This window comes from Capra hircus, chromosome 5, assembly GCF_001704415.2.
Source record: "Capra hircus breed San Clemente chromosome 5, ASM170441v1, whole genome shotgun sequence".
Taxonomy (NCBI): Eukaryota; Metazoa; Chordata; class Mammalia; order Artiodactyla; family Bovidae; genus Capra; species Capra hircus.
The window spans coordinates 41721983-41735201 of NC_030812.1; the positions used below are offsets into that span (position 1 = coordinate 41721983).

General features: G+C 36.9%; 1 protein-coding gene across 2 annotated transcripts in view; it reads left to right on the top strand.

The window, feature by feature from the left end:
- CPNE8 (copine 8) overlaps nt 1-13219 on the top strand; it is a 257610-nt gene that overhangs the window by 42302 nt on the left and 202089 nt on the right. For both annotated transcript variants that reach the window (XM_018047942.1, XM_005680172.3), the window contains exons 2-3: nt 1314-1354; nt 3286-3332. In XM_018047942.1, the coding sequence (XP_017903431.1) occupies nt 1314-1354; nt 3286-3332 (88 nt within the window). The remainder of the gene's footprint in view (nt 1-1313; nt 1355-3285; nt 3333-13219) is intronic.

A 13219-nucleotide genomic window follows, 5' to 3' on the forward strand; every position in this document is an offset into this window, starting at 1 on the left:
AAGGGCAGCCACTGCTCCTTACCTTGGACGTGGGGTATCTCCTCCCCACCGTTCTCCTGACCTTGGATGTGGGGTATCTCCTCTTGGCTGCTTGCCACTCCACTGCTGCACAGCCACCGCTCGCCACTCCAGCACCTCTTAGCCATTGCATAAATTAATCTTTGGGGAATTATTCTAGTCAGAAGTAGTCTATTCTATGTTGTTCATATGATCAATGTATAGCTGAAATTTTTTATCAAAGAGCAATGAGAAATTTAAATTGCAAAGTTTAGGGACTAAGTTATGAAGAGTTTATGGAATTTTTTTTTCTCATATTATAAAGGATCTAAATTTTTGTTTGTTTTTGACCTTATCACTATATGTTATGGATCTTAATGGCTAGAATAAATAATGTTCAAATAAAGTTTATGCTTAAGAATATTTATTTATCGTTGTTAGAAATCCATTATTTTCTATTTGTTGTTAAAAGTTGTATTTTTTTTTAAAGATAAGTAAGGTACTAGGATCACATTATTTTCATTTATATGTGTATAACATAGTTTTTGAGTTCCAAGGTCACTGCAATATTTGTACTGTCTCTCCTTGATTTTTATGAACTCTGAAAGAAAGAGCTGAATTACATTTTTTAAGGACACTTAATGAGCAAAACTAGACACAGGGAAAACCAGAAAATTTCCACTTAAGTGGAGCACTTCCTTTATAAATATATAACAAAGTATATTCTCAAATGGAAATGTTTTAAAAATTTACTGTTTTTTCAATCATTGCTGGAGTCATAGTGTCTGCTTAAGGGACAAGTGGATTATTTTAATTTAATTTCTGACTAGTAGTCTTTGAAACTGACAGTTCCAAATATAAACATTTCTGATAATTTCTTTTCTTTTTGAGAATATTTGAAGATGTAGTCTGATTTTCTTTTTTTTTTTGGTGTATGCTGTTCTGTTGACTATCTTTGTATTTTCTCAGTGTATCATGATTCCATGGAAAGAGTAATTTTTAAAAACCTGGAATATGAAAGTGTATCAGGTTGATATGAAAAAAAGCATTTCAAATATTAAGCATGGTACTGATAAATGCTTATGGTTGGTACTCTTGGTAGAAAAATAGGACAGGATAAACATGAGATTTTTATTGTAAGTATTAAATATAAAAATGTAATATAGCTTTTATAAATAATTACCGGTTAGTGGAGGATGAATATTCAGCACAAATTTGAATTTTAGAACTTCTAAGTCATTACATTTATATGTTTATACATTTATATAAATATTTTGGTGTTGCATTTATCTAGTATTTTCTTTTTTCTTCAACAGAAATCTTCTGGACAGAGACACGTTTTCTAAATCTGATCCAAGTAAGTATTTAACTTGCTTTTTGAAATAGTCTATTCAGGAGGAGAAGGGGTCAACAGAGGATGAGATGGTTCAATGGCGTCACTGACACAATGGACATGAGTTTGAGCAAACTCTGGGTGATAGTGAAAAAAAAGGGAAGCTTGGTGTGCTGTGGCTCATGGGGTCAAGAGTTGGACACAACTTAGCAACTGAGCAACAACAACTTATTTTACTTACTTGCTTTTGTAAAAAGTTGTATGAAAATTATAATTTTTACTTAAATATTGTCTTAAAGATTAGAAAGTAAGGAGGAATATGGTCTCAGGCCCTGCATTCTTATCTACCTGGGCAGTACTCTGGCTAAAGAGAGGGAATTGCTTAGCATTTAGAGACTAAGAAGAAAACACAAATGACTCCAATGCAGGACAATTCATTTTGAAATTAAAACCTCATTATAAAGCCATATGATAGAAATTATATTTGAAAGACAGCTGTAATGGGCCATAATTCTAAGTGATCAAGTCACAGAGTAACAATTTTCCTTTTTTTGTGAATAAAAGAAGTATATAAAGTCATGTATAACCAAGTAAATTATATAATATCTTGAATGAGCTGAATTTTTTTATTACTAACTATGTATATATTGAAAATTGGAGATACATTGTACAATGAAAGCCAATTTTAGTTAGAAAACAACAGAAATAATGTATAAATCAAAAAAAGAAGTTGATATCCAGTTGCTCTCCATCTCTACAAATGTATGAAACTATGTGGTTTAATGAAGGGAGAGGGATGTTTTCAGTTGATGAAAGAGTTGTCACTGGAGATTGAGATTATCACTGGAGAAAAGGCATTATATTACAGTTTGTGGGTATTAAAACTTCCCAGGACCCATTAGTATGTGAATGGGATATTTTTATCCCTTAATCTCTACTCTAGACTCTTAATCTACCTTTTTTGGACTTCCGTTTGTGGTTGACAAGATTTCTTGTTTACAAACATTGAGGATAGGAGTTGCAGATATTAAATTTAACATTTGATTTGGTGCAGATTGTCCTCCCTATGATGCTTCTGAGGACTATAAGTATCCTAGGAAGAGCGTGACCTATGACTGGTAACATACTGAAATACTTCAAAACTGTTTGTGTGTGTGTTAGTTGCTCAGTTGTATCCAACTCTTTGAGACCCCATAGACTATAGCCCACCAGGCTCCTCCATCCATGGAATTTTCCAGGCCAGAGAACTGGAGTGGGTTGCCATTCCCTTCAATAGGGGATTTTCCTAACCTAGGAACTGAACCCTGGTCTCCTGCATTGCAAGTAGATTCTTTACCAGCTGAGCAAGCAGAAAATTCACAAAACTGTTTGCAGCTAAATCACTTCAGTCATGTCTGACTCTGTGCAGTCCCATAGATGGCAGCCCACCAGGCTCCCCTGTCCCCAGGATTCCCCAGGCAAGAACACTGGACTGGGTTGCCATTTCCTTCTCCAATGCATGAGAGTGAAAAGTGAAAGTGAAGTCGCTTAGTTGTGTCCGACTCTTCGCGATCCCATGGACTGCAGCCTACCAGGCTCCTCTGTCCATGGGATTTTCCAGGCAAGAGTACTGGAGAGGGGTGCCATTGACTTCTCCGACAAAACTGTTCAAACTTAGTTTAAAAAAAAAATCATCTACATTTGTAGCATAATGAAATTGAAGATGTTAGTAAATAACTATTATATTTTTGTGCCAAGACCTATACATGTTAAGGTCTAAAGACCTGTTATAGTTTTTTCCCTTATTTACAAAAATTTTAATCATGCAATGATTTATTAGCAATTTTCCTGCCAGAGTAAGGTGAGGTATTAAGAACTAATTTTAACCTACCTTTTGGACAGCTGAAAAGTAAATTGGGTTTGTTTCCTTGATATTTATAAAAAATGTTTAGATTTTTTTTCTCATCTTTTTGCAGTTTGTGTCTTATATATACAAGGAGTTGGAAATAAAGAATGGAGAGAGGTAAGAATTGGAATTTTAAAAATATGATTTTTATGCTGTAAGACATAGTATAAGTTACAATGTAATCAAGATGATACTTTCCTGTTTTTAGTTATTTTAAGTCATCTTCAACCATTCAATTCAAAGATTGAGTTTCTTTTTAATTTTATTTCATTTTAATTTGATGAAAGCAATTTTTGTGTTTTGTTTTTAATAGTGTTCAATGTTTAGCTCACTTATGACCTTTCTGTGAATAATCTAGCCTTGATGTGTGTTTTCCTCAGTCTCACTTTTTGAGGTCAACTGCTGATTTTATAAAATATTGCTTTAAATGATTTTAAGTGTGGTGATTGATACCAGTTATCTGCTCTTTGACAGGTAGTAACTTGTTATTTGAAAATAAAGTAGAAACTCAATTTCCTATTATTAGGTTGTTGCAAAAGTAATTCCAGTTTTGCATTGTTGAGATTGGCTATTTGATATTGGAATACATTCAAAATATAGAAGGTTATGTCATACATCATTTTAATGGACGTTTGTCTTTTATTTTTTTTTTTGCTATGACTTATTGCTTGGTGTAATATTATTACTTGTTATTTTATATTTATTTTAAACTATGTACATGATGTTAGACAAATTGCAAATTTGGGCAATTTTCTTATTTGAGTACAAAATGGGTTGTAAAGCAGCTCACAACATGAACAATGTATTTGGCCTGGGAATTTTTAACAAATGTCCAATGCAGTGGTGGTTCAAGAAGTTCTGCAGAGGAGGCAAGAGTCTTGAAGTTGAGAAGTGTAATCATTGGCCATCGGAAGTTGAGAACAACCAATTGAGAGCCATCATTAAAGCAATCCTCTTACAACTAAATGAGAAGTTGCCCAAGAACGAAATATCAACCATTCTATGGTCATTTGGCATTTGAAGCAAATTGGAAAGGTGAAAAAGCTTGATACATTTATCATGCCTCATGAGCTGACCAGAAATCAAAACAAGCATTTTTGAAGTGATGTCTTATTCTACACAATAATAATGAGGCATTTCTTAACTGGATTGTGATCTGTGACAAAAAGTGGATATTTTTATGATGACTGGCAATGACCAGCTCAGTGGTTGGACAGAGAAGAAGCTCTATAGCACTTTCCAAAACCAAACTTATACCAAAAAAATCTCATGGTCTGCTGCTGGTCTCATCCACTACAGCTTTCTGAATCCCAGTGAAATCATTACATCTAAGAATATGCTCAGCAAATTGATGAAATGCATTAAAAACTATAATGCTTGCAACTGGCTCTGGTCAACAGAAAATATCAAATTCTTCTCCATGGCAAACCTGATGGCATGTTGCACAACCAAAGCTTCAAAAGTTGAGCAAATTAGGATATGAAGTTTTACCTCATCCACCATATTCTCCTAACACCTTACCAACCACTTCTTGAAGCACCTCTATAACATTTTGCAGGGAAAACACTTTCACAACCAGCAGGATATAGAAAATTCTTTCCAAGAATTTGTCAAATCCAAAAACATGGATTTTTATGCTACAAAAATAAGAAAACTTATTTCTGATTGGCAAAAACATGTTGATTGTAGTGGTTCCTATTTTGATTAATAAGGTGTTTTTGAGCCTAGTTATAATGATTTAAAATTCACAGCCTGAAAGCATAATTACATCTGCACCAACCTAAATAAAAATTAGGAAACATTTCATGCAAAGATGGGCTCAATAAAGGACAGAAATGGTAGGGACCTAACAGAAGCAGTGGAGGTGATGGAATTCCAGTTGACCTATTTCAAATCCTGAAAGATGATGCTGTGAAAGTGCTGCACTCAATATGCCAGCAAATTTGGACAACTCAGCAGTGGCCACAGGACTGGAAAAGGTCAGTTTTCATTCCAATCCCAAGGAAAGGCAATGCCAAAGAATGCTCAAACTACCGCACAATTGCACTCATCTCACATGCTAGTAAAGTAATGCTCAAAATTCTCCAAGCCAGACTTCAGCAATACATGAACCGTGAACTTCCTGATGAACAAGCTGGTTTTAGAAAAGGCAGAGGAACCAGAGATCAAATTGCCAACATCCGCTGGATCATGGAAAAAGCAAGAGAGTTCCAGAAAAACATCTATTTCTGCTTTCTTGACTATGCCAAAGCCTTTGACTGTGTGGATCACAAGAAACTGTGGAAAATTCTTTAAGAGATGGGAACCCCAGACCACCTGACCTGCCTCTTAAGAAACCTATATGCAGGTCAAGAAGCAACAGTTAGAACTGGACATGGAAAAACAGACTGGTTCCAGTTAGGAAAAGGAGTACGTCAAGGCTGTATATTGTCACCCTGCTTATTTAACTTAAATGCAGAGTACATCATGAGAAACACTGGGCTGGAAGAAGCACAGGCTGGAATCAAGATTGCTGGGAGAAATATCAATAACCTCAGATATGCAGATGACACCACCCTTATGGCAGAAAGTGAAGAGGAACTAAAAAGCCTCTTGATGAAAGTGAAAGAGGAGAGTGAAAAAGTTGGCTGAAAGCTCAACATTCTGACAACAAAGATCATGGCATCTGGTCCCATCACTTCATGGGAAGTAGATGGGGAAACAGTGGAAATTGTGTCGGACTTTATGTTTTTGGGCTCCAAAATCACTGTAGATGGTGACTGCAGCCATGAAATTAAAAGATGCTTATTCCTTGGAAGAAAAGTTATGACCAACCTAGATAGCATATTTAAAAGCAGAGACATTACTTTGCCAACAAAGGTCCGTCTAGACAAGGCTATCGTTTTTCCTGTGGTCATGTATGGATGTGAGAGTTGGACTGTGAATAAAGTTGATCATGGAAGAATTGATGCTTTTGAACTGTGGTGTTGGAGAAGACTCTTGAGAGTCCCTTGGACTGCAAGGAGATCCAACCAGTCCATTCTGAAAGAGATCAGCCCTGGGATTTCTTTGGAGGGAATGATGCTGAAGCTGAAAATCCAGTAATTTGGCCACCTCATGCGAAGAGTTGACTCATCGGAACAGACTGTGATGTTGGGAGGGATTGAGGGCAGGAGGAGAAGGGGACAACAGATAATGAGATGGCTGGATGGCATCACGGACTCGATGGACGTGAGTCTGAGTGAACTCTGGGAGATGGTGATGGACAGGGAGGCCTGCTGTGCTGTGATTCATGGGGTCGCAAATAGTCGGACATGACTGAGTGACTGAACTGAACTGAACAGAAGCAGAAGATATTAAGAAGAGGTGGCAAGAATACACAGAACTGTACAAAAAGATCTTCACTATACAGATAATCACAATGGTGTGATCCCTCACCTAGAGCCAGACATCCTGGAATGTCAAGTCAAGTGGGCCTTAGGAAGCATCACTACAAACAAAGCTAGTGAGGTGATGCAATTCCAGTTGAGCTATTTCAAACCCTAAAAGATGATGCTGTGAATGTGCTGCACTCATTATGCCAGCTAATTTGGAAAACTCAGTTGTGGTCACAGGACTGGAAAAGGTCAGTTTTCATTCCAATCCCAAAGAAAGGCAATGCCAAAGAATGCTCAAACTACCACACAATTGCACTCATCTCACACACTAGTAAAGTAATGCTCAAAATTCTCCAAGCTAGGCTTCAGCAATATGTGAACTGTGAACTTCCAGATATTCAAGTTGGTTTTAGAAAAGGCAGAGGAACCAGTGATCAAATTGCCAACATCCAGTGGATCATCAAAAAAGCAAGAAAGTTCCAGAAAAACATCTACTTCTGTTTTATTGACTATGCCAGAGCCTTTGACTGTGTGGATCACAATAAACTGTGGAAAATTCTGAAAGAGATGGGAATATCAGACCACCAGACCTGCCTCCTGAGAAACATGTATGCAGGTCAGGAAGCAACAGTTAGAACTGGACATGGAACAACAGACTGGTTCCAGATAGGAAAAGGAGTACGTCAAGGCTGTGTATTGTCACCCTACTTATTTAACTTATATGCAGAGTACATCATGAGAAACGCTGGGCTGAAAGAAGCACAACCTGGAATCAAGATTGCCAGGAGAAATATCAATAACCTCAGATATGCAGATGACACCACCCTTATGGCAGAAAGTGAAGAAGAACTAAAGAGCCTCTTGATGAAAGTGAAAGAGGAGAGTGAAAAAGTTGGCTTAAAGCTCAACACAGAAAACTAAGGTCATGGCATCCGGTCCCATCATTTCATGGAAAATAGATGGGGAAACAGTGGAAACAGTGTCAGACTTTATTTTGGGGGGCTCCAAAATCACTGCAGATGGTGATTGCAGCCATGAAATTAAAAGATGCTTGCTCCTTGGAAGAATAGTTATGACCAACCTAGATAGCATATTGAAAAGCAGTGACATTACTTTGTCAACAAAGGTCCGTCTAGTCAAGGCTATGGTTTTTCCAGTAGTCATGTATGGATGTGAGAGTCGGACTATAAAGAAAACTGTGCACAAATGAATTGATACTTTTGAACTGTGATGTTGGAGAAGACTCTTGAGAGTCCCTTGGACTGCAAGGAGATCCAACCAATCCATCCTAAAGGAGATCAATCCTGGGTGTTCATTGGTAGGAAGGATATTGATGCTGAAACTCCAATACTTTGGCCACCCAATGCGAGGAGCTGAGTCATTTGGGCTGACCCTGATGCTGGGAAAGATTGAGGGCAGGAGGAGAAGGGGATGACAGAGGATGAGATGGTTGGATGGCATCACCGACTCAATGGACATGGGTTTGCGTGAACTCCAGGAGTTGGTGATGGACAGTGAGGCCTAGCTGTCCATGGGGTCGGAAGGAGTCGGACATGACTGAACTGAACTGAGGTACAAATACTGGAGTTTGAAATTTGTATTTGAAATACAAATAATGGAGAAAAGCAAGGAGGCAGAATTATACTTTTTCATGGTTAATTATTTTATTGTTATTTATTTCAGTATAGTTGATGTGTAATATTGTATAAGTTACACATGTGCAATACACTGATTTGCCGATTTTAAAGGTTGTACTCCATTTATAGTTATTATAAGTTCAGTTCAGTTCAGTCCCCCAGTCGTGTCCGACTCTTTGCAACCCCATGAATCACAGCATGCCAGGCCTCCCTGTCCATCACCAACCCTAGAGTTCACTCATCTATCGAGTCAGTGATGCCATCCTGCCATCTCATCCTCTGTCGTCTCCATCTCCTCCTGCCCCCAGTCCCTCCCAGCATCACAGTCTTTTCCAATGAGTCAACTCTTTGTATGAGGTGGCCAAAGTATTGGAGTTTCAGCTTCAGCATCATTCCTTCCAAAGAAATCCCAGGGCTGATCTCCTTCAGAATGGACTGGTTGGATCTCCTTGCAGTCCAAGGGACTCTCAAGAGTCTTCTCCAACACCACAGTTCAAATACATCAATTCTTCAGCACTCAGCCTTCTTCACAGTCCAACTCTCACATCCATACATGACTACTGGAAGTATTGACTAAATTCTCTTCTTATGTAGAATATCTTTATAGCTTATTTCACGCATAACAGTTTTTACCTTAGTCCTTCGTAAGGACCTTTTCACCTTAGTCTTGGTTCTCTACCCCATATGCCCCTCCCACTCTCTCTCTCCCCATTGGTCATTGCTAGTTTCTTTTTTCTCTGTGAATCTTTTTGTTATATTCACTAGTTTGTTGTATTTTTTTATATTCCACATATAAAGTAGCTTGTTTCACTTAACAAAATATTCTCCAAGTCCATTCATGTTGTTGCAAATGTAAAATTTTATCATTTTTATATGGCTAATATGCCATTATACTTATGTGTGTGTGTGTGTATATACATATATATATATATATATATAGAGAGAGAGAGAGATCTATATATATCTATATCATGTCTTCCAGTTCAAGAACATGGTGTATTTTTCCACGTTTCATCTTCAGTTTCTTTCATCAGCATCTTATACTTTTCTGTGGATAGTATCATTTCAACTAGAAACAGTGACAATCTTACTTATTTCTTACCAATTAAGATTTCTTTTATTATTTTTTTCCTGTTTACTTGCTGTGGTTAAGATTTCCAATACTGTGTTGATCAAAACTGGTGAGAGTGGGCACCATTTTCTTGTCCCTGACCTTAAAGGTAATTCTTTCATACTGTTGAGTATGATATTAGCTGTTGGTTTTACACATATGGCCTTTATTATGGTATGGTATATTTCCTCTACGCTCACTTTCTCTAGAGTTCTTATAATTAATGGATATCAAATTTTGTTTAAAGCTTTTTTCTGTGTTTATTGAGATGATCATGTGGTTTTTAATCTTCAGTTTATTAATGTGATGTATCACAATGATTGATTTGTGGATAATGAAAAATCCTTGCATTCTTGTCATAAATCTCATTGGTGGTAGTAATGTATTGTCCTTTAATTTATCATTGGAGTCAGTTTGCTAGTATTCTGGTGAAGATTTTTGAATCTGTTTATCACTGATATTGACCTGTATTTTCTTTCTTTCCTTTTTTTTTTTTCGCCTAATATTAGTATAAAGGTGATGCTAGGTTCATAGAATGACTTTAGAAATATTCATTTCTTTGCAATTTTTGGATATATTTTTAGAAGAATAGGTGCTAACTCTTCTGTAAATGTTTGGTAGAATACACCTCTGATGTCATCTTTCCGTGGACTTCTGCTCATTGGGAGTGTTTTAATTACTGATTAAATTTCAGTACTGGTAATTGTTCTGCTCATATTTTCTATTTCTTCTTGGTTCAGTCTTGGGAGATTATATGTTTTTATATATTTGTCTGTTTTTTCCAAGTTTTTATTTTATTGGCATTTAGCTGTTTGTAGTAGTCTTCTTGTGATATTTTTTAGTAACATTTCTCTGGTATTGGTTGTAACTTCTCCTTTATTGTATCTGATTGTAGAGATTTTATTCCTCTCCCCCCTTTTCTTTTCTTTTTAGAAAAGAACCTTTCAGGCTGAAGGTTTATCAATTTTGTTTGTTTTCTCAAAGATCCAACTTTTAGTTTAACTGATTTTTTTAATGGTTTTTTATACTCTATGTCATTTATTTCTGCTCTGATCTATGCTTTCTCTCCTAATAATTTTGAGTTTTATTTGTTCTTTCTCCAAGTTCTTTAGGTGTAAGTTTGAATTGTTTATTTGAACTTATTCTTAAATCCTGATGTAAGCTTGTATTGCTGTAGACTTCTCTCTTAGAACTGCTTTTACTGTGTTCCATAGGTTTTGGATCATTGTATTTTGTGTTCATTTGTCTCCAGGTATCTTTTTTTATTTCCTCTTTGACTACTTCAGGGATCTGTTGGTTGTTTAGTAGCATATTGTTTAGCAACCATGTATTTTGTGTTTTTTTGGCAGTTTTCTTGTAGCTGATTGTGGTTTGAGAGATGTTTGATATTATTTTAATTTTCTTAAATTTAATAAGGTTTGCTTTGTGGCCTACTGTGTGATGTGTCTGAGAGAATGCTCTATGTGCACTTAAAAAGGATGTATATTCTGTTGCTTTCAGGTGGAATATGATATATATATATATATATATATACATATATATATATATATATGATTCATCTGGTCTAATGTGTCATTTAAGGCAAGTGTTTCCTTATTGATTTTACATATGGATGATCTGTCCATAAATATAAACGGAGTTTAAAGTTCCTTACTATTGTGTTACTGCTGTCAACTTCCTCTTCTATGTCTGTTAACATTTGCCTTATGTAATTTGTTAATAGGTTCAGCATATATACTTATTTGCAGTTTAGCAATAATAAGTTCATATATATATATATGGTCTGTTAATATATATACTTACAGTTGTTACATCCTCTTGGATCTATTGCTTCATCATTATGTAGTGTCTCTCTCTGTCTTTTGTAGCAGTAATTATTTTATAGTCTATTTTACTAAGTATTATGAACTCTTTCTTTAAAGGTTCTAATTTCTCACTATTCTTCTGAATTCTGTGACCATCTTTACCATTACTACCTGAACACTTTCTTGAGTAGATTGCCTATCTCTATCTCACTTAATTCTTATGGAGTTTTTCTTTACTTTTGTTCCTTCATCTCATACATATTCCTCTATTTCCTCAGATTTCCTAAGGTGCTATTTGTATTTTCATGTAACCTGGCGTGTTGTGATTCATGGGCTCGCAAAGAGTCGGACACGACTGAGCAACTAAACTGAACTGAACTGAACGGAACTGAAAGTTCTGCTATGTTTCCTGACCTTAGAGAAGAGGCCTTATGTTGCTGTTATTGTTTTTGTTCAGTCGCTAAGTCGTGTCCAACTCTTCGTGACCCCATGTCACAAGTGCAGCACTCCAGGCTCCCCTGTCCTTCACTGTCTTCTGGAGTCTGCTCAGACTCATGTCCATTGAGTCGGTGATGCTATCCAACCATCTCAACCTCTGTGGCACCCTTTTCCTCCTGCCCTCAATCTTTCTGAGCGTCATGGACTTTTCTAATGAGTTGGCTGTTTGCACCAAGTGGCCAGAGTGTTGGAGCTTCAGCTTCAGCATCAGTTCTTCCAATGAATATTCAGGGTTGATTTCCTTTAAGACTGACTGGTTTGATCTCCTTGCTGTCTAAGAGACTCTCAAGAGTCTTCTCTAGTACCACACTTTGAAAGTGTCAGTTCATTGGCATTCTGTCTTTTTTATGGTCTAGCTCTGACATCCATGCATGACTACTGGAAAAACCATAGCTTTGACTATATGGATCTTTGTCACCAAAGTAATGTCTCTGCTTTCTAATACACTGTCTGGGTTTGTCATAGCTTTTCTTCCAAGGAGCAAGTGTCTTTTAATTTTGTGGCTGCAGTCACCATCTGCATTGATTTTGGAGCCCAAGAAAATAAAATCTGTCACTGTTTCCACATTTTCCAATTCTATTTCCTGTGAAGTGATGGGACTGGAGGCCATGATCTTAGGTTTTGTAATGTTGAGATTTAAGCCAGCTTTTTTTCCTCACTCTTCTTGCACCTCATCAAGAGGCTTTTAGTTCCTCTTCAATTTCTTCCATTAGTGTGATATCATCTGCATATCTGAGGTTGTTGATATTTCTCCCAGAAATCTTGATTCTGCCTTGGGATTCATCCAGCCCAGTATTTTGCATGATGTACTCTGCATATAAGTTAATTAAGAGGGTGACAACATACAGCCTTTTTGTTGTATTCCTTTCCCAATTTTGAACCAGTCCATTGTTCAATGTCTGGCTTAACTCTTGCTTCTTGACTGCAAACAGTTTGCTCAGGAGACAGGTAAGGAGGTGTACCATCTTAAAGGTCCTATCTCTTTAAGAGATTTTCAGTTTGTTGTGATCCACACAATCAAAGGTTTTAATGTAGTCAATGAACAGAAGTAGATGTTTCTCTGGAACTGCTTAGCTTTCTCAATAATGCACCAGATGCTAGCAGTTTGATCTCTGCTTCCTCTGCCTTTTCTAAACCCAGCTTGTACATCTGGAAATTCTTGGTTAGTGTGCTGCTGAAGCTTAGCTTGAAGGGTTTTGAGCATTACTTTGTCAGCAGGTGACATGAGCACAATTGCACAGTAGTTTGAACATTCTTTGGCATTGCCCTTCTTTAGACTGGGATGAAAACTGACCTTTTCCAGTCCTGTGGCCACCACTGAGTTTTCCAAATTTGCTGACATATTCAATGTAATACTTTAACTGGATCATATTTTAGGCCTTATGTAGCAGATGTCATCTTTTCCCCAGCAGCACATTCCTCTTTTGTCACCCAACATGTTTGCTATAGGGCTTTCCTCTGAGAGAGCTATGTGCATCCTTTTTTGGTTAACTGACTATGTGTGACCCCATGGACTGCAGCACTACAGGTTTCCCTGTCCATCAGCAAATCCTGGAGCTTGTTAAAACTCACGTTCATCAAGTCAGTGATGCCATCA